This window comes from Poecilia reticulata, chromosome 14 (genome assembly GCF_904066995.2).
Source record: "Poecilia reticulata chromosome 14, P_reticulata-male-v2, whole genome shotgun sequence".
NCBI lineage: Eukaryota > Metazoa > Chordata > Actinopteri > Cyprinodontiformes > Poeciliidae > Poecilia > Poecilia reticulata.
In genome coordinates, this window is record NC_088843.1 from 4,764,339 (window position 1) to 4,786,486 (window position 22,148).

The following is a 22,148-nucleotide window of genomic DNA, read 5'->3' on the forward strand; positions in this document are numbered from 1 at the left end:
CTGGCTTTATATTAGGGTAATCCACACCATTGTCTTCCTGAAATTAAAGAAAAATCTTCCTTTTATGTATGACAATAACAATAGAACTGTTGTTATTGTCATGTTATTGTTTTTCTTCAAGTCTATATTATATTTTGAGAATGTTCTACTCCAAGCAATTACAAATTACACTAATTTTGTGTTTTTAATAAGCAGTAGTGGTTTTGATATGGGCAATAATGGTGGCTGTTAGGGTGTACTTTTTATCGTTTTTATCCATTTGCAGTCAATATGACTGAGGGATGATTTCACAATCTTTTTTTTTCAGGACTACATTACAGTTTTATTTAGAGAATTTTTATATTTTGAATAGTAAGATAGTGACCTGCATGATATGTGTCTTCAGTCAGAGGCTTCTTCGAATTCACTGTAATACAGACTGCTGCAAGAGATCTTTCCTGCCAACAGCCGTTAATATCTACAATAACTCTTTGAAAGAATTTGAATATGAGTCACAATATTTAAGTTCCCTTTGGGATCAATAAAATATTATTGAATTTGAATATCCAAGAACTATTCTGACATCACTGGAGTGCAGGAGTTTAGAAAAACATAGTGTGAAGGAAACCCTAATCTTCACTTGTTTTACTTTCAGCGGATGACCACCAGATGATAAAATAGTAAATTGTCAGTTGTGCCCTAAATAAATTATTTATGCCATAAAAAAGAAAAACACAAACCCTGTTTTCTTAGATGCAGCCACTAACTTCAATTTATTCTGTAAGTTAATAACCACCAAAACAAGAAAACGTATATTAAATCTTTTATGACCAACAAAATACATAAAGAACCCAGCATGTGGAATATTATCCCATGGTTAATATTAAGTTCCCAAAAGGTGCAGAGCTCCAAAATAGCCTTTTTCTCCAATGAGATGTTCATCACCGTCATTAATTACTTGAGATGCTATTATTAGGTTGAAAGCCATTAGGGGATGATCCATTTTTAAAGAAAATGAACTTGAGTGGAGGTAACCACATTAAAATGCTTCACATTCTTGAATTAGAGACAAATATTTTTGATAAATCCTCAAGTAAAGAAAAAACAAGTGAGCCACATTTCTATAGTATTTTTCTTTTTTAATAGGAGATACAAATTCTCTTTTTTTCCCCATCACCATATTATGTTATTCTGGTTCTGCTCACTAGCAGACTCTGTTCCTTTGGACCTGGACCTGTAAAAAGTATCTCTTATTTGCATGTCCAGTCGACTGAATAGTCTCTTCCTTTTTCCTGTGGAAAAACGGTGCCCCGTTTACTGTTTCCTGGACCATGGTTGGCTATCACATAATGACTGTGTATTAGATTTTAGGTGCAGTGAAAGACATTTTCTACTATCAGAAGAAAAGGAAAACATGCACACACACACACACACACACGGTTAATTTCAGGGAACTTTTAAGTATTTTTTTAATCTACTCTAGTTAGCAAAGAGTTTCATGAGATAAAAAGCGCAGTGTGATCATTTATTAGTCAAATGCCTCAGCATCTTGGCTCATGGGTGTGAGCATTCTTGGCCTTCCCTCTGAGTCAGGCAAACCTTGCATAATGGACGAGTTGGCTCATTTATTGAGGTCTCCAATCTGCTGTGCAATATTGCATCAAGAACAATTAAAAACATGTGTTTGATAAAGAAAGAGCTACTATTTTTCCTCATTCCCTTTCTCGTTAGCATAGAGTTGATTTTGGAACACATTTATGTAAATGTTGGATTGGATTAATTGAATAAGTGGCATAAAAAAAGTGGGACAGTAAGGACTGGCAGCAGCTCTGAAGTTTTGTCCCTCCCTTCATCCTCATCATTTTTCAGCTCAGTGTGTTTTATGCTACGCCTGAATATAGCACCATTATATGTTAATTTTCTTTAGAGAATACAGTTTATTTTTCTGTTTAAGTCTTTTTAAGTGCCATGATGATCCACACTCAGCAGGAGAACAGTAACCTCAGCGGCGGGCAGCAGACCCCGCCCGGGTCGGACTCCTCTCTCAGCCGGGCGGCTCACACCTCGGTTGCCGTTGCCCTCGGGTTCATCCTGGTCCTGGGCGTCCTGGGCAACTTCCTGTTGCTCCTGGTTTTCTCTCGCTACCCCGGGCTGCGGACTCCAGCCAACCTGCTACTGGTCAACATCAGCGTCAGCGACATGCTGGTCTGCCTCTTCGGGACTCCGCTCAGCTTCGCGGCCAGCGTGCGCGGCAGGTGGCTGACCGGGTCCTACGGGTGCCGGTGGTACGGCTTCTCCAACGCGCTCTTCGGTAACTGGAAGTTTTTACATCCTGTGGGGTCATACAGCTATGACCTGTACAATGAACTATTTTGTGGAAACGTCCTACACTGCTAAAACACAAAATCTTATCAATATTTTTGGTCTAGTTTCCTTTGCAAATATCTTAGTACACTTTAAACAGGAAACAACTTTCTTTAAAGTGACATTTCAGCAAGAAATTTAAGTCACTTATTCATTAAAAAGTGCTACTGTTCCAAAGGTACATTAAGTCACTTATAATAAGTAGTTCTTATAAATATTAAGGAATTATTGTATCCTACATTTTGATGAAAAATACTTGTAAATTACTTTCAAGTGTACTGAGATATTTACACTAGAAAAATACTTAAGATTTTTTTTTTTGCAGTGAATGGTCAATTTAGGACCATTCACTGCAAAAATAAGTTGGACAAACTTAATTTTTAAGCCACAGCATGAAAAAAGAGTATGTTTTTATATCATAATGAAAATGGTTGGATAAAGATTAGCTTATTTATTGAGATGTCCAAGAGCGATTCTGTTATCTGTTCGCCACATGTTTAAATTGCAATATTTGTCATCTAAATTACTATTTTTGATTAAAATGTGGAAGAGCAGTCAAATTTCCCAACTTCCTGTTATTGTGTGGCTTTGTTCTCATATTGCTAATGTATTTCTGCCCTGTGTCTGCCTGCCAGGGGTCGTTTCTCTGGTGTCTCTCTCTCTGCTGTCTTTTGAGCGGTACGCCGTGCTGCTCAGCGGCTCCCAGCTCAGCTCCTCACATTATCGCAGAGCCAGACTCTCCGTAGCGTTTTCCTGGCTCTACTCACTGGCCTGGACTTTACCGCCACTGCTGGGCTGGAGCAGGTCTGTATCATCACTGTTTTTAACCCAGATATTCTCACTTTTCACATGACTTGAAAATGATATCAAAACAACAATATTGCGGTTTATCGCAATAGCAATTTATCGCCCAACAAAACTTGTAATTGCGACAGGCTTAGAGACAGATTATGTTTGATTAAACTAAATACAAATTAAAAAAAAAACTGTCTAATGGACTTTCAGATGTATTTTTTTGGTTCCTAACATATCCGTCTCTTAGCAGTTACGGGCCGGAGGGTCCCGGCACCGTCTGCTCGGTCCAGTGGCGGTGCCGCTCCGTCACGGCTCGCTCCTACATCATCTGCTTGTTCGTCTTCTGCCTCCTCCTGCCTCTGCTGCTCATGTTCTTCTGCTACGGCCGGATCTTGCTGGCGGTCCGAGGCGTGACGAGACAGGTCTGCTTAGAACTTGACCTTTAACCTCTGTGTGACGAGTCGACCTTTCCTTTAACTCACCAGCGGTGGTTCGTGTGTCTCCAAGGCGGCCGGCTTCAACAAATCGCAGGCCGAGGGTCGGATCTTCCTGATGGTGGTTGCCATGGTGACAGGCTACCTGCTGTGCTGGACTCCATACGGCGTGGTGGCGATGCTTGCCTCGTTCGGACGGCCAGGAGCGGTGCCGCCTGCAGCCGCTTTGATTCCCGCCCTGCTGGCGAAGACCAGCACCGTTCTCAATCCGGTCATATGTGTGTTGCTCAACAACCAGGTAGGCGAGCACAACTACCAGTGTGTTTGTTGTGATCATCTGTTGGGTGCTTTGTATGGAGCTAAACTGGGGCCATAATGTTTGCACAAAAGAAAAAAAAAAGAAAAGGAATTGAAGCTGAATAAAAAGATTTGAAACAAAAAATTTAAATAAAAAGATTTGAAACTGGAAAATAACTTTTAAAACTGAAAATAAAGATTTGAAACTAAAAGATTATTTTGAAATTGAAAAAAAAGTTTGAAATGGAAAAAAAAGATTTAGAAGAGAAAAAGTAAGATTTAAAATTGAAAAAAAAAACATTTGAAATTGTAAAATTATTTTGAAATTGAGCTTGAAACTGAAAAAAATATTTAAAACTGAAAAAAAAAAAGATTTGAAACTGAAAAATTATTTTGAAATTGAAAGTTTGAAACTGAGAAAAAAAAGTCTGAACTGTAAAAAGTGTTCAAAACTGCTTTTGAGATTCAAGATCTTTGTTTTTTTAAGTTTCGGATTATTTTTCTTTAGAACTAACTTTATGGCCCCCAATTTAGCTCCATACGTTTGGCTATAAAACTTAATGGGTAACACTTTATTTGAAGGGGGGTGAATAAGACTGTCATGACACTGTCATAAACATGACATAACATGTCATGAACATGAATTAGCCTTCATGAATATTTATGACTGTTGTCATAAAGCGTCATTCTGTAAATTATGACACTTTTAATACAAAGTTGACATTATTCAAAATGTCTTTGTTATGACAACTTGACATTAACCAAGAAATCATTACTGTTTAAACTTACCTTTAATAATATAAAGTTACCAAATTTTTAAAGCGCAATCAGTAATACTTTTATAACAAATTTATATCCGTAATGATTTCTTGGTTAATGTCAAGTTGTCATAACAAAGACATTTTGAATAATGTCAACTTTGTATTAAAAGTGTCATAATTTACAGAATGACGCTTTATGACAACAGTCATAAATATTCATGAAGGCTAATTCATGTTCATGACATGTTATGTCATGTTTATGACAGTGTCATGTCAGTCTTATTCACCCCCCTTCAAATGAAGTGTTACCCCTTAAGGGAAGGAAACTGGAACATTGGTTTTGGCATACCCACAGTATAATGCTGCCACTCCCATGTTCCACAGTGGAAATTGTGTTTAGGTGCTCTGTTCTGTTTTTAGCTACATTAATGTTTCCATCCACTCTGAGCAGCTCCACAGCATGATGCTGCCATCACTTTAGTTTATAGTAGAGAGGGGGGAGGTGTAGAGTTAATGTTAATCACAGAACTTTACATGGTTCAGTTTGGATCATAAATAAACCAAGCTACTAAACACAGGTCTTAGAGGAAATAATATTTAAATACTTTTAACTTATTTTGGTTCAAGAATTTCTTACAGCAGTTCAACAGGAGAACCTCTATTGGAAACCTGTTCTTTATCAAGCAAATTAACAGTGTTCTGTTACATTCAAAGTTTTGGATTTTGCTTTATAACCCAACCCTACCACCATATTTTATCCTCAATTATATTTAAAATCTTGCTAAACCCAATCATTGTTCACATCTTGAAATGTTTTTTTTCTTCATACCAGAGGTAAACTGTGTTGTACCATCTTTACTGTCTGTACAGTTTCTCCCCTTATTGTGCTTCTCTCAGTTCTCCAGATGTTTCCTCGACATGATTAGCTGCAGTTCAGAGGATTCTTCAGCCGACGTATTGAGCAGCAGGAGCATCTGGGCTCAGAAAATGCCAACAGAAGAGCCAAACACTGACCCTGCTTTGCTCCCATCCACTGACCATAATGTTCAGATACCTGCCTCTCATTTTTCTTTATCTGGAAGTCAGAGGTGCTGTGTTGTTAAAGCACCACAAGAGGGCGCTATGGACAGAAGAAATAAGTATGATGCTGTGTAGAAAGATGTTTGTCTTGTAATAAACCATCAAAAAATGCCTGATGAACATTCAACCAAAATAATTTATTAAGAAAATAAAAGTACATTTTGAAAAATATATACAGTCATTATGCTTGACAACCACTGACTGAGCTCTTAGTGAGTTTATTGGTCTGAATACACATTCACATTGCGATGAACTTGGGAGAAAAGTTGAAACACTGTCAGGTAGGAAATGATAGGATGTGTCAAGAATCTGTGGAAAACGGTTCACGGTGAAGAGCTGACATTTAAAACGCAAATTAATCCAACAGTCCACCAGTCTTCACACTTGGAAACTGTAAACGAGTCTCAAGAAGAATGTAATGTAATCTCAACGCCGCAGTCGTCCCTGTGAGGCGAGATAACGGCTGCAAGGAAAGTCTGTTCAAGGTGCGTCTGTAAGGCGGCAGAGAGCCGCCATCTTTAACTGGGATGAGGAGGGTCTGCTGCCGTTTTCTTTCTCTGAGGGAAGAACAGAAACATTTCTCACTCACATGAAAAGAAATTTACAGAAAAAGTGAACACGCAGTTATAAGAGTCATGTTGCTTCTTCAACAGCAGGAATTCAATTCATTTTAGAGAAGATTGTCCTCAAAGCTGGTTTTGACCAAAGACGACTGTTCATTTTCCAAATAATATGACAGTAAAGGCAAAAGATCTAAACTCAACATTAGCTCTATAAATTGTCCTAGAATTTATTGCAATAAACAATAATATTGAGACCACTTTCAAGTAATATACTGGTGTGATACACCATAAAGTGGGAGAATTTAATTATCACTCCAGACCAAGATACTCTGTTAAATAGGGAAAAAAAAGTAACCAAGGTTCGGGCAACGTCTCACCAGGAGACCGGAAGTGAGGAGCCCCGCCCCCTGCTCTTCAGACAGAGTTTGGGGAAGAAGACGGCTGTCGTCCTTTTTTTCTATCACTGACGCTGTTCGTCTTTACAGGTTAGTAATGTGAAACTGGTGAGGGCTGCACCCCCTGTGAAAATGTGGAGTAACAATGTATATTTGGATACGATTTGTAATTTGATAGATGTGCTGAAACAGTGAAAAAAATAAAAATAAAAAAAAGGGATTTGTTAGCTACATTTTGGCTACAACGGCCAACTAACGGCGTTCTGAAGATCGCTACATGTATCTTTTAGCTCCGCTCCATTCCCCGAACAAACATTGGTACCCTGACATACATTGTGTTGTTTTATCTGTTAAAAGTGAATTATTATTATTATTATTATTATTATTATAAACGCTACTTTTTCCTCCCTTTCTATGTAATCAATTAAACTGTAGTTGTTCAGTGGGTCAGTAGTTATTCAAAACACATTAGAGCTTAATGTCTTGTTCATTATAACATCTCCATCTTGCATTATTTAACATAATTAATCCTCTTATTTGAGAAATGTTTTTTTTTATGTACATCCATGCGCTGTGGATTGATTGGTGGGAGTTGATACTTTTTTACTCAGGTGAAGGCTGTGTGGTTTTTTTGGTAGCAGCAGAGGGACACAGGAATGTGATTGTTCTAGGAAGTGTTAATAATTTCATGATTTCAATAATTTGTAATAAAGAGACAGAGTTTGGGGAAGAAGACGGCGGTCGTCCTTTTTTTCCATCACTGCCGCTGTTCGTCTTTGCAGGCTCTCCTTCAAGATCAAAGGGGAAGCAGAAATTCATCGCAAGAAGAAAAAAAAACTAAAATTAAAAAAAACAAAACATCATTTGTTACAACTGTCCACTATATGCTGAGACGTGTAACACTGGCAATGGTATAATCAATAAAGATTCAAAGATCAATAAACTTTAAACTCTAATGAATATTTAACACTGGAGATATTTTACATATCCAAAATAAATGAACAAAACAACAGAAACGACAAATAAAATGGCATTTTATAAATAATCCAAATGGAAATTATTGAGCTAATTTTAATTTATCTTGCGATAAATTGATTTATTGCTTTACTGTAACAAGTCAAATTATAATGTTTCAAAAGAAAGAATCACCAACAACAACATAGAAGAAAAGTCTACTTTTAAAAAGAAACAAACCAACAATCCTTTGAAGTCATGGCTATTAAAGTGTTGAAATTTATAAAGAAATTTTAGAGTCACAATCATTTATGGAAAGAAAATAACATTTAAAAATAAAAACAAAATGCTCCCGTCCCTTACCTGTAAGTGGTTAAAAGAAGAAGTGATGGGATCCACTTTCGTGTAATCAGGAGGGTTGGCGTGCGGATTGTAGCCCAGGCGAGCGAGCATCGGGGCGATTTCGGCCATGTCGTCGATCACATTGCTGGGAATGTTTCCCACCCACTTAGAGAGGGCCTCAGTGTTCACTGGCTTCACCACCTGGTCTGTGGAGCGTTCAACCCTGTTCACACACACACACACACACACCACACACACACCACACACACACAGTTGGCCATCAGCTTACAGGTCTGACAGGGCAAAGGTGAAAACTAACCAGATAAGGAGAGAAAAACTGAACACACTTTTTAACAGCGTCTACAAACATAAAAAAGTTCAAACCAAACAGGACGTAAAAGAAAAAATGGTAAACCCTTTCAAGAGTAAAAATCAATAGTTGGCCAAAAAAACAACAACTATACGTGTTAGATGAACAAAAAAAAAAAGAAAAAAGAACAGCTTTCTTCACACACTCAGGTCAGGTTGTGTTTGGCCATCAGGTGAGCTTTTCTGAAAGGTAAAATAAACCAGATAAAGAGAAAAAAACTGGACATGCTTTTTAGCAACGTCTGCAAAATGTATTTTTTAAAGATTTGTAAAGTCAAAGTAGCAACTCAAACAGGAAGTAAAAGAAAAAATCAACAGTTAGCTAAATAAAAATTATACGTTTTAAAGAACAAAAATGAAAGTTGAGAAGGAATTTAAAAAAATTAACTAATAAAACCCATAAACGACATGAAATTTCACTTTCCAAGTCATTTCAATGTAATGTGTGCAATTGATGCACACATCAAAAATAAAAGCAAAAAACAGGTTTATTTTGTAACATCTTTGTGAAAGGTTATGAAACATCCGTGTGAGTAAATGTTGCATAAGTAATGAAAAATAAGAGAGCTAATTCCCCCTGAATGCAGCCCAAGTCCTTTAAATAACAGATTTGGGTTTAGCATAGTACGGCGGCCAGATTCCCACCAAATCCCCTGAACGGCTGCCAGGCAGAAAGATGCTCCGCTTGAATGACAACAAGTGAACAAAGCAGCACAAATGAAGTCTGCTGGGGGAGGTCGCCAAGCTGCGCTTGACCCCGAGAGGTTAGGCTGCTTTAGAAGAAAACTCTGGCAACACGGCGGCTCAAGTCGGATACAAATCTCCCTCCCAACCTCAGCTGCATTTTAATTCAAAAACAATTCTCTAAAACCAAACCCACATAAATGTATAATAGAAATGCTTGAACATTTTTTTACAACCTAAATATTGTAACATAAGCATGAAACCTCAGTGGTTATTAGTTACTGATGGGTCATCACTCTGCACCAAAATCAATCACTCTACAAACAGATAGCAGCTGACACAACCTGCATCAGTGATGCATGTAATGTGTTATTACAGCAATTTATCAAACCCAAGATGCAAAAGAAAGGGTCATTTTTTGAGGCAAAGCTAAGCTTGGTCCAAACTGGGTCATGACACATGGAACCATAATTCCAAACAAAGCCACAAAAGATAAGCTGAAACAGGAAAGAACTGAGGTATTACAGAGAAAAAGCTCAATCTGATTAAAATATGGTGGTGTGCGATCCTAATAGCTTTGCATAAACAAATGACTGCAAACCTAAAAGAGACAGAAGCTTTGTTGCAGACATGTGATGGTGAAAATACTTCCACAAAGACATGGGAGACCGATGAGGTTACATGGAAAACAGTTTAGAACAGAAACTACAAGTAAAGGAAGTTACTTTACTTGTAGTTATTAACATATTTAAGCCGGAACATAAATATGTTCTCACACATCTGATAATAAAACCTAAGATCAGAAGTGCTTTTTAAAACTTTTTAATAAAAAAAAAAAGTTTAAAAGTAAGTGCTACTTACTTTTTTAAAGTAATTACTTACTTTTTTAAAGTAAGTAGCACTTAAAGCACTGTTACACAACAAAAGATGGCTACTTTTAGTGAAGTATTGGTCACATAAACGTAAGTTTTAGCTCTTAAAAAATGAATAATTTACTGTACTTAAGTTTATAATTTATTTAAATGAGATCTGCACTTATTTCAATTTTGTGTTTCTTGTGAAAGTGAAATGTATTTCAACTTCTTGCAATAATAATAAAAAAAACAGCAAAGTCCAGTTATTCTGAGGAGATTCCAATGAACTGCTTAGACTGACAGGTGTGGGAATTTAAATCATATGAGTTTCTATGCTTTCTCAAAAATAAAAATTAAAGTCAAGATAAAGGTGTAATGTGGGTCCATGTAAAAATAGCCGTAGTAAAAACAGACAACAGATTTAAAAAGCTTGAAAAAAGAAAAAAATATTAAACCAGGTTGAAATAGTTAATCCCAGAAATAGTTAATCCCAGAAAGCAGAAATGTCTCACAGCTGCATGAAGGAGAGGAAACAGCTGCCTTATTCTAATTTGGTGCTTTAAAATTTGTACACTGTCGGAAAAGTACTCCATGAAAATGTGAGTATAAACAATCTTGTATCTCTCACTCTGTAACAAGAAAAGAGTTTTGTAACTTTTCTTGTTACAGAAAATGAAAGACCTGTTGTCTTTAAAATGGCTACACTTGTTCTTTTTAAACACATCCGAGTCTTACTGAGTCACTAATTAGCAACTCTTATTTTTAGATTTTTCTCCACAAGTTTTAGACTTTAAAGGTCATTTCACACGTCTACACAACTTCTCACAAGAAGCTCATCAATGATGTGCAAACAGCTTCTAGGCTGTTTTCTAAAACTTATTTTAGGTTTTGGTTTGGAGATATCTGCCTCTGAAACTTTTGCTTGTGTGCCCACACCAGAAGTGAAGCACTTTTTATACAGAACTACATTTCAAGACTATTTAATTCACGAGAGAATATGGTTCTAAGTGAACTATTCATGGTCAAACAGAGCATACTTGCATGATGAGACATGTCAGAGTTTGTTGCATTAACGTGCCAAACACTCACTTGGACAGCGAAACGCCACCAGCCTTCCCAATCAGCTCTTCGTGGTGCAGCACCGAGGCGTCCCACTCCAGCTCCAGGAAATGAAGCAAGTTCCTCATTTCCTGCTCGGGGTGGAGAACCAGCTGCTCATATCGAACAGGTAAACATCGCGCTTCCCCCACCGCCTTGCACTGGTTGAACATGGCCTCCACTGCGCCGCTCCACTTGGTCAGACAGTCTTTGTAGCTGCTCAGGTCGAACCCCGAGATGGTCACCTGAGACAAGCAGTCGATAAAAAAAATAAATAAAGTAAAAAAACCTTTCACTAAAGATTCTGCTTTGCTGTGAGAAAACATGGCTAACGTTGTTTCACTCTCCCACTCTAACCACCAACATCCCCACAGAAAGCGCAGCATCAGCACAAATTTGTGATGTGCCAGCTTGGAAATATGATCCTGCAAAATAGAAGCCATAGAAGACGTTTTCCAGCCCAGGTGAAAATAAACAAGGAAGAAAACAAGCTTACCTTACGAGATATCATGGAGTGGACGGTTGCCCGTCCGTCTCTCAGCATGAGGACAAACTTGGCTTTGGGGAAGATGCGCGCCAAATAAGACAGGGACTTCAACGCAAATGGGTCCTTGTTGCAAAGACGAGGTGCAGGCTCTCCATGGCCGACTATCACCTGCAGCGCGCACACACAACACGATTCAATACAGCCATGAGATTTAACTACAACCCTACAATAAAGTAACTATCTTCAAACTAACCTCCCCCAAATATCAGCACTGTTTAAAAACCTCCACAATCTCTTGCCAAACTATTTTCTCCTACAGCTGGAGGAAATGGAAATCTGTAAAACTCTTGTAAAACTTTTGAGATTACAGAGCAGCTTCATGTTCCAGCAGGGCAATGATCCTAACCACAGCCTGAGCTACAACAGAACCAATTAACCTAAACCATTAAATGTGTTAGAAAGGTGCTGATAAAATCCAGAAATAAAATAAATTTTGGAATCTGTGGGAATACTACAAACATAGGTTCAAAGATACTTTCAGCACGGCCTGACTGAGTTTCTGTCAGGCCGTGCTGCCTGACAGAAATTCAGCCAGCTTTGCACAACTCAGTGGGAAAGTTGTGCAAAGCTGAGAGAGACGGAGAGATTTTTGCAACGTCAGACTGAAGCTGGGCCAAACACTAAGGCACTAAGGCTGAGATTTAAAGAGGCAGTACTATGCGTTTTATAGGCGCATAGTGCTGTTTTATAGCATAACCACGTAACTATGCTACATTTACTCCCAGGAGGAGCTGCAACTTGAAGGTGGAGCTTAAGTCCAACCAGGCGTTTTGCACAGCTGAATGGAGATTAAAGGATTTCTTAAACATGCATGAAAGAATCAAGTCAATACTCCAGGTATGTTTTAGATAAGGGAATAACATTGGAACATGCTGTAACTTTAAAAAAAAAAGTAGATTTTACATGATTCTGCCCCTTTTTTTATAGCCACATTTTCACATAGCTAAAAAATGTCTACAACTCTTTCAACACATTGACGTTGTGCTGAGCTAATCTTATAATCCAATGTGTTTACGGACACAAGGGTGTTTGAGGCGTTCTCGTTTCAGACGAACCACTCACCTCCAACAGAAAGGCTCGCACCGCTGCGTCCAGCACCTGGTCAGTCACGCCGGCCTCGTCCAGGCGTATCCTCTCCCTGTCGGAGCGACTCCAGGTAGCCCTCATAGCCAGGAGGCGAGGGATCACCCTGGTCTCCTCGCCGCACCGAACGGCGCTGTGCGCATCCAGCATCACGCGCATCAGCGTGGTGCCGCTCCGAGGAAAACCCCCGATGAAGATGAGGGGCGTGTCTTCCGGGAAGTGTGGCAGACTCTGATTGCCCGAGGCCATATTGAGTTTCATCCAGTGGTAGCGGTGGCTTTTCCGAGGGCAGTCTATAGTGTTCATGCCCAGGTAGAGCAGGGAGGCGGAGCAGAGGAGCACGAAGCCCAGCAGCATGTTGGTTCTGCCTCGCATGGCTGTTAGGGTATTTTTTTTGGAAATCAGGAGCACATAAAATCAAACTTGGGTGGTGTAGATGGATTCTGATGTGAGAGAATCCACGTCTTAAAATTTAACCGGAGTCATTTAGACATAATCAGATCAACAGAGAAGAGTCCAACAGAGATGAGTGGAAGTGGAAGTGGAAGTGAAGCTGAAGAAGCTGGAGGCTGGGATTCTTCCTCACTCCTCTACAGCCGTCATGGTGTGTTCTCCGACTGCAGGACCCAAACCTGCCGCCGACCAGTCAGCCACGTCGCCTAGCCATGACTCCAACCTAAAACACACACAGATTTTACACTATGAGTTGGAATAGTTTTATCAAGACTTTACAGTGTGACAAAGATTACCTCAGGATGAGTTTCACAGCCTTCTGAGTAATCCAGCAGGTTTAATTATCCAATTTACAATTCTAATAAAAAGCTCTAAAACATAGCCAAAGCATGAGTAAGTTATTACCCACTAGCAGGGAGTCGTGGAAACTGTTGTTTAGGCAGAAACACTGGAACATAGTCTCTGAGGGGCTGAAATGAAGCTAGGATTTTAGTTTTCTTAAAGCTGCTATGTTGCTGCTTCTGGCTGTCGAGCCATATCAAAGTTCCCTGCGGCAGGCCGCGACACGTCCAAAGCTACCAATTACAAATCCGTCATGTTTTCCTTCTCACTGACAAATTCTGTCAAACTCAAACACTCAGCAATGCCAGTTTTAGATCAGGTTACTACTTACAGAGTAAGACATCCTGCAACTTCTCCATTTCATTTCTGCAGTGTGTACAGAACATTTCTTCATATAATCCACTTCCCCCTACTAGCATGGAAAATAAGCAAGTCAAGAATTAGTTTTTCTGCCATCTTTTTCAGACGGAAAGTGGTGAAAGTCTAACATCTGGATGCCACGTGGAGCTAAACGTCCCTGTGCTGCCTAAAAAGAAAAAAAAATCTCTGGCCATCAGATCAAAAACAGAAAACATCTGGATGAGGCTCAAGGTGAGGCCTTATGAGCCCTTGGAGTTTTTAATGTGTTCTTTTTTGCTTCTATTTAACGTGCAACTAACATGGATTTGCAAGGCAAGTTTTAAAAGATTTTTTTCCTGACTGAATTTCACTTAAAATCAATCATTTTCTGTCCCATAAAATACTTTAAATAAAAATGTATTAAGTTATAAACAATTTAACTTCAGAGGCTATTATACACAAGTTGCTTGCACATAATTGCTCTTCAGAAATGTATCTTAAAGCTAAATTTATCTTAAAACTAAATCTTCATTTAGTTTTGTGGCCTAAATAAAGGCCACAAAACTACACCCAATGGGAGTAACACAATAGGAAAAGGGTTTCTGTAAAGTGTAACGATTGTGAGCAAGTACAATGTGCTTCAAACAGGCTTCAAAAAAGCCAAAGTCATCTGATCACTAAATACCAACAGACAAGATCAGTTAAACAAACAGTGATGACTTGGGATCACAGGTTGCAAACAGGTAATGGGGTAAGAGGTGGATGGTAAACAATTTTAAGAAAACAGGAACTAAGAACTAGAAGAGCTGACTTCCTGCCAACGTTCAAATGGGCAGAACAACCCTTTAAATTTTCTTTCAGTTAAAGGCTAAGAACATAAACATATTTTTTAATCATAGCAGTCTGTGCAACTGCAGGGTGCAGCAAGATTAGATCCACAGCTTGACAGATGCATAAATAAAGAAAAAATGTGGGGGTTTTGTCAGAGCAAAGGCATGTTTGCATGTTTTAACTTAGGACATGTACTGAGCGTTGTAAGAGTAAAAAAATCCCCTGTGTTCACATCTTTTTTTAGTTTTCTTCCATAGATGCTTATATAGTTTATTAAAGCATTTGTATTTTCTTTTTTTGTGTGTGCAACAGCACTATTTATCAGAATTTAGTCAAGAAAATAAACCAATCCATATAAAGGCCATGCTGATTTTTCATTATAAAAACTGTTTTTCTTCTTCCCCAATTATGATCCTGTCACATACACATATTAATAAACAAAGGAATCCTATGCAGTTTTGAAAAGTGGAATATTATAGGATCAGATCAGTTTTTTCTATAATTGGGTAAGAATGAAGGACTAAAATGAAGTATGGAAAAATATTCCAATGTCAACGTGATAAATACAGGGATCTGTAATCAATCCCTACCATCCATCTAATGCACATATGTGATATGTTCACACCTTAATTCTTTTGTCATTATTTTTTCCTTCAATAACATTTTGTTTTCTACAAAGCTTCCTAAAATAGTCATTTTCCTTCCTTTCTACATTCTTTCCTTACAACACTTCTTCTTTCCCCACACTCTGTTCTGCTTCCTTCTTTTCATCAAACACCCACTTACAACAATCTTTGTTTTCCCATCAGAATAATTTTTTCTCTCTTCCCTTTTTTCAATCGGTTTCTTGCATCCTTCCAATCTATTTTCCTTCCTTCCCGTCAGTGTGGTGTTTGCAGGTTCCGCATTTAAATTCAGAAACATCTGCTGCTGAGACATGGAGAACTTTTGTTTTAAAAACAGATGCTGACAGTAAGATATGTCAATGGCGATTTGAAGAAGAGTGCAGGTTTTAAATTAAACGATCCCCGGAACCCGGAGCCCCAGGCCCAGCAGCTACACACATCTGGCCTGGTTAAAAATCCCCCTTAACTGCGTCTCTAAAAAATTCAAAGAGCCAGGTGAACGACCTGCCTGCAAACCCACCTCTCTCTGCGCCATTTACCCTCCTCTACTTGCTGTGAACAAACTCACTCTATCTGAAGCCAACGGCGGTTTAAAATTAATAAACATGTCAACTCACCAACGGCCGTGAAACTGCCGAAAATTCGAAGAGGAAACGGACAAGGACCTTGATCTAAAAAAAAAAAAAAAAAAAACGCCCGATACACACCGCGGTTGTCCTCACGAGAATTTCCCCGTTTTTCCTTTCTCGGTTATTAGCCGCTCCACGTCACAGCAGTGATATTGACGACATGTTGGCATTAAATGAAAGAATAACTCGATGTTTCGCTGCTTATCCCGGCGTAACTTTCATAGAGAAGTCGAGGAGCTGTTTACCGTTGAAAATGAGAAAAAAAAGACACACAATCGACACGAGCAACACGAAGCAGAGAGAACTCGCCTCTGATTGGGTAACCGCAAAAGCTGGATTGTAACACTGTCTGTGATTGGTGGAAGCGTTAAAGGGTTATTCCGCTTATTTGACAGCTCAATTTTTTTTTCTACCACTGGAGACTAAAATTACTTTACCACATCGATTGGTTTGCTTTCAGCGAAAGCCCACCGGGGAAATTTAATCACAGTGAGGGATTTACTGGAGGTTAAAGCCGCCACGTTTAATTTAACCATCTTTTCATTAGCAACAGATTTTTGGTTTGCTCTAAAGTTACATCTGCTTGAAGAATTAAAGCCCTCTAAAGAAGGCCAAGTGTTACCAAGACATTTAAGCAACGTTGTGAAAGCACAATAAATAACACATCAAATAAGCACTTCTTGGATAAATGAGAGGCATAAATAACTGAAAAAGTGTTTCACATAAAATAATAAAATAGTGGCCAGCCTTTTTATTAACACTGAATGACAATAACTATGAATCATAATATTTACAGATATACAACTGGTGGTAGACCTATGCTGTCAAAAAGACAAAATAGCTGGACCCAGCCAAGAGAACATAAAGTCAATAACACATTACTGCTGCTTTATGTTAATGCACTGAGACTGAGTATGAAATAGTTTTATACTACTGGGATTACATGAGCAGCAGCCAATCTATTAACCGTGTGCATCCCAGTCTGTAAACTCTGAGCAGCGTTGCCACTGCTGTGGTGCCGTTTCCTGCCTTCATTTTGACCTAAATCTAGAGAAATGAAAGGTTTTCCAACTCAAGGTTGTATCAATACATGTGAGTTCTACTGAGTCACCACAACCACAAAATGCTGTGAAGAAAACAGGAAATCGCATCAAATGTCACACAGTTCATAAAACAAACAAAAAACAAAAGATGCTTAGATAAACTTTGAAATGTGTTATGATTTCTGGATGATATAAGTTTCATCAACTTAATATTTCCCAAAAACATACAACCAATGCCTTGTAAAAGCATGTATTTTATTCACAAATATCAATGTATATATATATATACACTGGGAAGTACACTGAACTGGTATAATATAAAGCTACAAAGAAATGTTTTACACCAAACCATGCTTGTCTGACGTAAATGCAGCAACTTGGAAAAAATAAAGTAAGCATACCCCAAAATACATGCATCCCTATAGACTAATGGTGCTAAACATAATACATTCCCACGCTTTTAAATTTCTTTGGTAAAACAAAACAAAACAAAAAAAAAAAACATGCACCATTTTCCTTCCACAAACTCATTTGTGCTTCTCTTAACATAAAATAATAAAATCTAGTGAAGCAACAAACTGTGAACAAGGAGTACAAATAACTGCAAGGCACTAGAAACAGCAGCCTTTAGTGAAATATTTTTCTCTCTTTTTCTCAAGTGGAGCTCTTGTTTTCTGCCACTGACCTTTCTGAAGAGTTGTCTCCGCATTTTTCTTTTTGTCTTCTTATTTGTGTCCCGTGGAATGTTGAAAGGTTTAAGCGGGCTTAATGAGGTCAATTCAGGCTAAACCCTTGGTTTCAAGTGGCAAACACGACTAACTTCTTTTCCTCTGTGCTTTACTTGTACTGCATACAGCAGTACATTTAAATGAAATGAATAGAAGAAACATGATGCCTGAATGGTGAGAGACTCACTTATCGGTCTTGAACGAAACCTAAAACCTAAAAGAACTCCAATAAGAATACTCCTGTATTTATTCCCATCTTAAGAACCAGTTGTTATTTAGTCTTTGTATAAACAAGTTTTATAAAAAGAAATGTAGCTGAAGCATATTGATTAGTTTTTATTTTAGTTTATTGGCATATCCTGGGACTTTTCTCAAAAAATGTATGACTTTCTGTTTACCAAGGGTAGAAATGGCATAAAAGGTTGTTGTTATTAAACAGAAAATAGAACTGGTTCAGAAGTACAATAAGAGAAATAATTAAACTGTTTAATATGGCAAAGGTTGGAAGAGGACTCAACCCCATTTTGCCACCATAAACAGTGAGCACAATGGTGAGGGAAGTAAAACAATAGATGCACAAATCTCATCATTAGAGAGCAGCAGCATGTTTTTCACTGTGGGTTGATTATACTGCAATACAACATAAAATTATAGCAACACTTTCCGCACACCTTTATACTTTAATTTCTTTCAGAAAAACATCTAAATTCATATTAGTTATTTGAAAAATTAAATTTTTTATTATTATTTTAGGTTTAATGAGCCAAAAACAAAACAAATAATCTCTAAGTTTTCTAAATAGCTGTTTTAGGAATTTCAAAATTTGTAGGTGCTTCAACCATTCTCTAGTTTTTCAAGACTTTATTCTACAGACTGGCTGATCAAATTATCACAACCAAATGAAACATCTTAGTCCAAGACGAAACTATAAAAATGAGCCAATCATGCAGTCATTAACTGAAAAGTTTGAAGAGCAATTTTCTTGCTGAAATAAGAAAAACGCATATGTTACTAAGAAGGAGAGGTAGAAGTTGTGTTAAGAGATTTTACAGTTTCTCTAGCTTTACACAAAGACGTTTTCTATTTTAAGGTGTTGACTCATGTCCTCTCTCTGCTTTTCTTCTTCTTTGTCATGAGTCTACTCTTTACTGCACATTTGTATGCCAGCTCTTTAAGGAGCTGAGTAAGAACAGGAAACTGAGTTGATATGCAAACACGAAGGCAAAAAACAGAAACCTTCACACTTTCAACCTGAACATCCTTCCTCTGCTGCAAGAGAACAGCAGCAAAACACAAACTATCCCAAGGCTGAAGCTGAAGCTTGACATGAAAACAAGAGATACAATAAGGTTCCATCTCCCATCAATATTAACAAAGTAAAATGAATATTGTGCTTTTGGATTGGAACAAAATTATTTAATGTATGTTTAAGGCTGCAGGTTACATAAATGTTATTTGACACATAAAACTGAAGATCTCCTCCCCTTTTGAGAGCACTTCTCTGTGCAATACTGACATATCTTAAAGAGATTAATCTCTTCTGTGTGAAAGTGAGCATGTTTTGGTCCAAACTGTTTTCATTGCCATATTATCTGAAAAAAACAGGATTAACAACTCAGCTTTTAACTGCAGTCTTGTAGCCTCTGTGCATCCTGTCTTTGTGTAAACAGTTCTGCAACGTGTTTAGCCACATAACAGGTTCTTCAGATGGGAGTCACCGTGTCACGACTGTTTTCCGCCTTCATCCATCTCCGCATCGGCGGCCGCAGCTATGTTTTCCTGCTCCGGGTCACCTGGGAGGACGTCTGCCACGTTCTGGATGAGCTCCTCGATCTGCTCCTCCGACAGCCGCTCTTCACTTTCCTCCACCATCTCAACACAACAGGAAAGTGGAGGCCATATTTAGTCAGGCCTTTTATGACAGTTTTGAGGGATTTTAACTTTCTACGGAAAATCTATTTGTAGACCAAAAATTGTGTAAAAATATTTTTAAAAATAAAGGTAAAAAATGAAGAAAATGAAGTATGGAGAGAAGGAAACAGGAAGAATAAGAAGGAGATCACAAGAAAGCAATGAAGTCCATAGATATAAGAAAAAGAAGGACCCCTTGAATGGGTGAAGTACAGAAAGAATGAGGTCAAGAACATGGGGATGAAAGGAGAAAAAGAAAAAACACAAGAAAGAACATAACAAAATACAGTCATGGAAGGAAGGAGCTGGAAGAAAGACTGGAGGAAAAAACAGATGAGGAAAATATGAATAAACAGAAGGACAAAAGGAAGCTAGGGAGACTAGGGAGAAAAGGCACAAAAAGAAAGAAGGACACAATATTTAGACACCATAAGGAAACTCTGTAAATACAAATATTCCCCCCATATTCATATTTTCCTGTTCCATAATTTCCACCTGTCCGGCAGCATGAAACAAGACTTCAAACGTTTTTGATTTCAAACTGAAAGCAAAAATCAAGATGTAGGAAGTATTTCCAGTCTACAGTTTCCACAATTTATGCAAGTCCATAAACTGGCTAATGAGTAATCTTGTTTTGTCCCGGCATTATCTGGCAACAGCCATTATGATTTCAAATGTACTTCCAATTATTTTTAGTTCTGAAATTATTGTGTTTTGTGAAATAAAAGAGCAGAGTCTCAAAGAGTTTTGGTGTCAAACACCAGCAGCAGATTTGGCAGACAGAGCCACCATGAAAATGCATCAGTAATATTTAAGTAAAGCCATTACACATTTATTAATGGTGATGGTGAAAAATACTTACAAGCTGAATTTCCACTGCGGTCTGCGGTCGGTGGTTTAGCAGCTGCAGTTTTTCTGCCCTGGTGGAAGGAAACACATCAGATTCTGACTTAAAAAGAGAGCAAGCATCTAATCAACTCTACAGAATCTGGGTGCAGAACTTTCAGGGCTTCAATCAGAGCTTACTGACTTTGTGAGCTTGTGATGCATCATGGTGCTGAGGAACTCCTTGACGATCTCAGGACTTTGTCTGCTGCACGGCGTCTTTGACAGGTACTTCAGAGTCTGACGGAAAAGACAGAGGATGCTGCTGCCATGGTTTTCATAAATAAACATGACAGAAAAGAAAAAAGAGGCTTGTGCTTACCTCATACATGATAGTATTGAGGTTCTGCTGCCCAACACTGTGTTTGCTCTTCCCGGCATCTCTCCTCTGCTCCTTGAGGTCTGTGAGGAGTTTGAACACCTAGAAAATATGAAGGAAAACAGAAAATTCACTTAGAAACCAATGTGATGCATTAGCAACAACAAAGTTGTGTTAGGAGGGACTTGCTGCCTCACCTCATAGTTGCTGAGCATAGCAGCATTTGCATTTTTCCTGAGAAGACACAAACACGTAACGGTTCATTTATTTCATGCTTCAAGTTTTTCTGACTAAATGCGCAACTGTTTTATATTTGTTTAAATTACTTTAGCTGCTTAGAATTGCTTTGTCTTGATTTTAATGACATAAGTCAGATGACATTTCATAAAGAACAGAAACATGGAGAAGAGTCAGATTCCGTTTTAGACGTTGCTTTCAAGCAACTTTTCATGCAATTTCCAGAACTAGGATTATTTTGGTTTACTTCCTGGACAAAGCCACTGAAGAAGTTACTGTTATCATTAAATCTATCACCTTTTTGTTTCCCACCAATCAATGGTACTAATGGATTGTGTTGTTTTTACCTGATTTTTCCCCTTTAAACAAAGCAACTAACAAAGCTAGCCAAGCACTTCTGGCTTTTTCTCTATCATCGCCTTAAGCCTTTTAAATAAATGACTTAATACATATTTAACTGAACTTCCTTAGATAAATAACATTTTATATTCAACATTATACCAAATATATTAATATGTGATTCATGTGATCTGAATTTGTGTATGTGACTGGACCGTACAAGAATCAATTGGATTCATTGATACAAATTGATATAAAACCCAACTGGACTCTGTATAATGAATATCAATTAGTTTGCATTGGAATGACATTATTTTTACATAATTTGGTGCTTTTTAAATAAACTGAGCTTTACTTAAAACACATGTAAATATGCGATTTCATCAGCGATAATGTTTATTATAAGTGGCCATTTGTTTTATCTTATAATTTGCTATAATTAGAGTAAATTTAGTTAAGTGTTAAAATTCAACTCTAAATCCACGAGAAAAAGCTAAATATCTGACAACACAAACCCAAAATGACTCAAATAAACCAGTAATTTAAAACCAGCGCAATTAGCATTAAAATTGTGTTAAATGTTTTCTTGAGGATGGATTTAAGCGGAAACCAAAACATTTCCTACACCATTAGTTTGTAAGATTAGTAACATATAATTGCAACTCAAATGGCTACGTAGACAAAATAAATTAAAATAAAGAAGAGAAACTTACACTTCCATTTCGCCCGCTGCTTTGGTCCGTTATTAAAAGACTCCGTAGGAAACCGGAGAATTGCTCAAACGTTCCGTTGACTTAAAGCTACGTGTTTGGTTTGTGCTGCCCCCTTCTGTCGGTAATTTTTACTCCTAAATGGGCACATAGGAAC

At 37.9% G+C, this 22,148-nt stretch overlaps 3 protein-coding genes across 5 annotated transcripts; 1 reads left to right on the plus strand and 2 right to left on the minus strand.

The window, feature by feature from the left end:
- Positions 1–10: 10 nt before the first annotated feature.
- LOC103475656 (pinopsin-like) lies at positions 11–5,805 on the plus strand. The gene is made up of 5 exons (XM_008427456.3): positions 11–2,290; positions 2,979–3,147; positions 3,389–3,560; positions 3,646–3,870; positions 5,528–5,805. The coding sequence occupies exons 1-5, from the start codon at positions 1,948–1,950 to the stop codon at positions 5,783–5,785; spliced, it is 1,167 nt and encodes a 388-aa protein (XP_008425678.1). The 5' UTR covers positions 11–1,947; the 3' UTR covers positions 5,786–5,805.
- Positions 5,806–5,826: 21 nt separating this feature from the next.
- On the minus strand, positions 5,827–16,111 carry LOC103475655 (protein-tyrosine sulfotransferase 1-like). 3 transcript variants are annotated; one of them, XM_081615345.1, is made up of 7 exons: positions 15,808–16,111; positions 13,726–13,806; positions 12,579–13,275; positions 11,466–11,624; positions 10,961–11,214; positions 7,986–8,187; positions 5,827–6,267 (listed from the first exon to the last, which is right to left on the minus strand). In XM_081615345.1, exons 3-7 carry the CDS (start codon positions 12,972–12,974, stop codon positions 6,229–6,231), a joined length of 1,050 nt encoding a protein of 349 aa, XP_081471471.1. In that variant the 5' UTR covers positions 12,975–13,275; positions 13,726–13,806; positions 15,808–16,111; the 3' UTR covers positions 5,827–6,228. The 3 variants fall into 3 exon arrangements, with proteins under 3 accessions (XP_081471471.1, XP_017164126.1, XP_081471472.1); XM_017308637.2 differs by lacking the exon at positions 13,726–13,806; XM_081615346.1 differs by lacking the exons at positions 13,726–13,806; positions 15,808–16,111 and adding an exon at positions 13,349–13,684.
- Positions 16,112–17,098: 987 nt separating this feature from the next.
- On the minus strand, positions 17,099–22,115 carry crcp (calcitonin gene-related peptide-receptor component protein). The gene is made up of 6 exons (XM_008427447.3): positions 21,995–22,115; positions 20,903–20,939; positions 20,709–20,807; positions 20,532–20,626; positions 20,364–20,421; positions 17,099–19,462 (listed from the first exon to the last, which is right to left on the minus strand). The coding sequence occupies exons 1-6, from the start codon at positions 22,000–22,002 to the stop codon at positions 19,313–19,315; spliced, it is 447 nt and encodes a 148-aa protein (XP_008425669.1). The 5' UTR covers positions 22,003–22,115; the 3' UTR covers positions 17,099–19,312.
- Between the last annotated feature and the right edge of the window lie 33 nt (positions 22,116–22,148).

Bases quoted from the DNA above. Each gene is read 5' to 3' on its own strand.
- LOC103475656 (XM_008427456.3), top strand. From the start codon at position 1,948: ATGATGATCCACACTCAGCAGGAGAACAGTAACCTCAGCGGCGGGCAG. The intron at 2,291-2,978 runs GTAACTGGAAGT...TCTGCCTGCCAG, and splicing joins CTTCTCCAACGCGCTCTTCG to GGGTCGTTTCTCTGGTGTCT. The intron at 3,148-3,388 runs GTCTGTATCATC...GTCTCTTAGCAG, and splicing joins CCACTGCTGGGCTGGAGCAG to TTACGGGCCGGAGGGTCCCG.
- LOC103475655 (XM_017308637.2), bottom strand. From the start codon at position 12,974: ATGCGAGGCAGAACCAACATGCTGCTGGGCTTCGTGCTCCTCTGCTCC. The intron at 11,215-11,465 runs GTAAGCTTGTTT...TGCTTGTCTCAG, and splicing joins ACTCCATGATATCTCGTAAG to GTGACCATCTCGGGGTTCGA. The intron at 8,188-10,960 runs GTGAGTGTTTGG...GTGTGTGAACAG, and splicing joins GGTGGCGTTTCGCTGTCCAA to GGTTGAACGCTCCACAGACC.
- crcp (XM_008427447.3), bottom strand. The intron at 20,808-20,902 runs GTGAGGCAGCAA...CATATTTTCTAG, and splicing joins CTATGCTCAGCAACTATGAG to GTGTTCAAACTCCTCACAGA. The intron at 20,422-20,531 runs GTCAGTAAGCTC...TCCTTCCACCAG, and splicing joins ATGCATCACAAGCTCACAAA to GGCAGAAAAACTGCAGCTGC.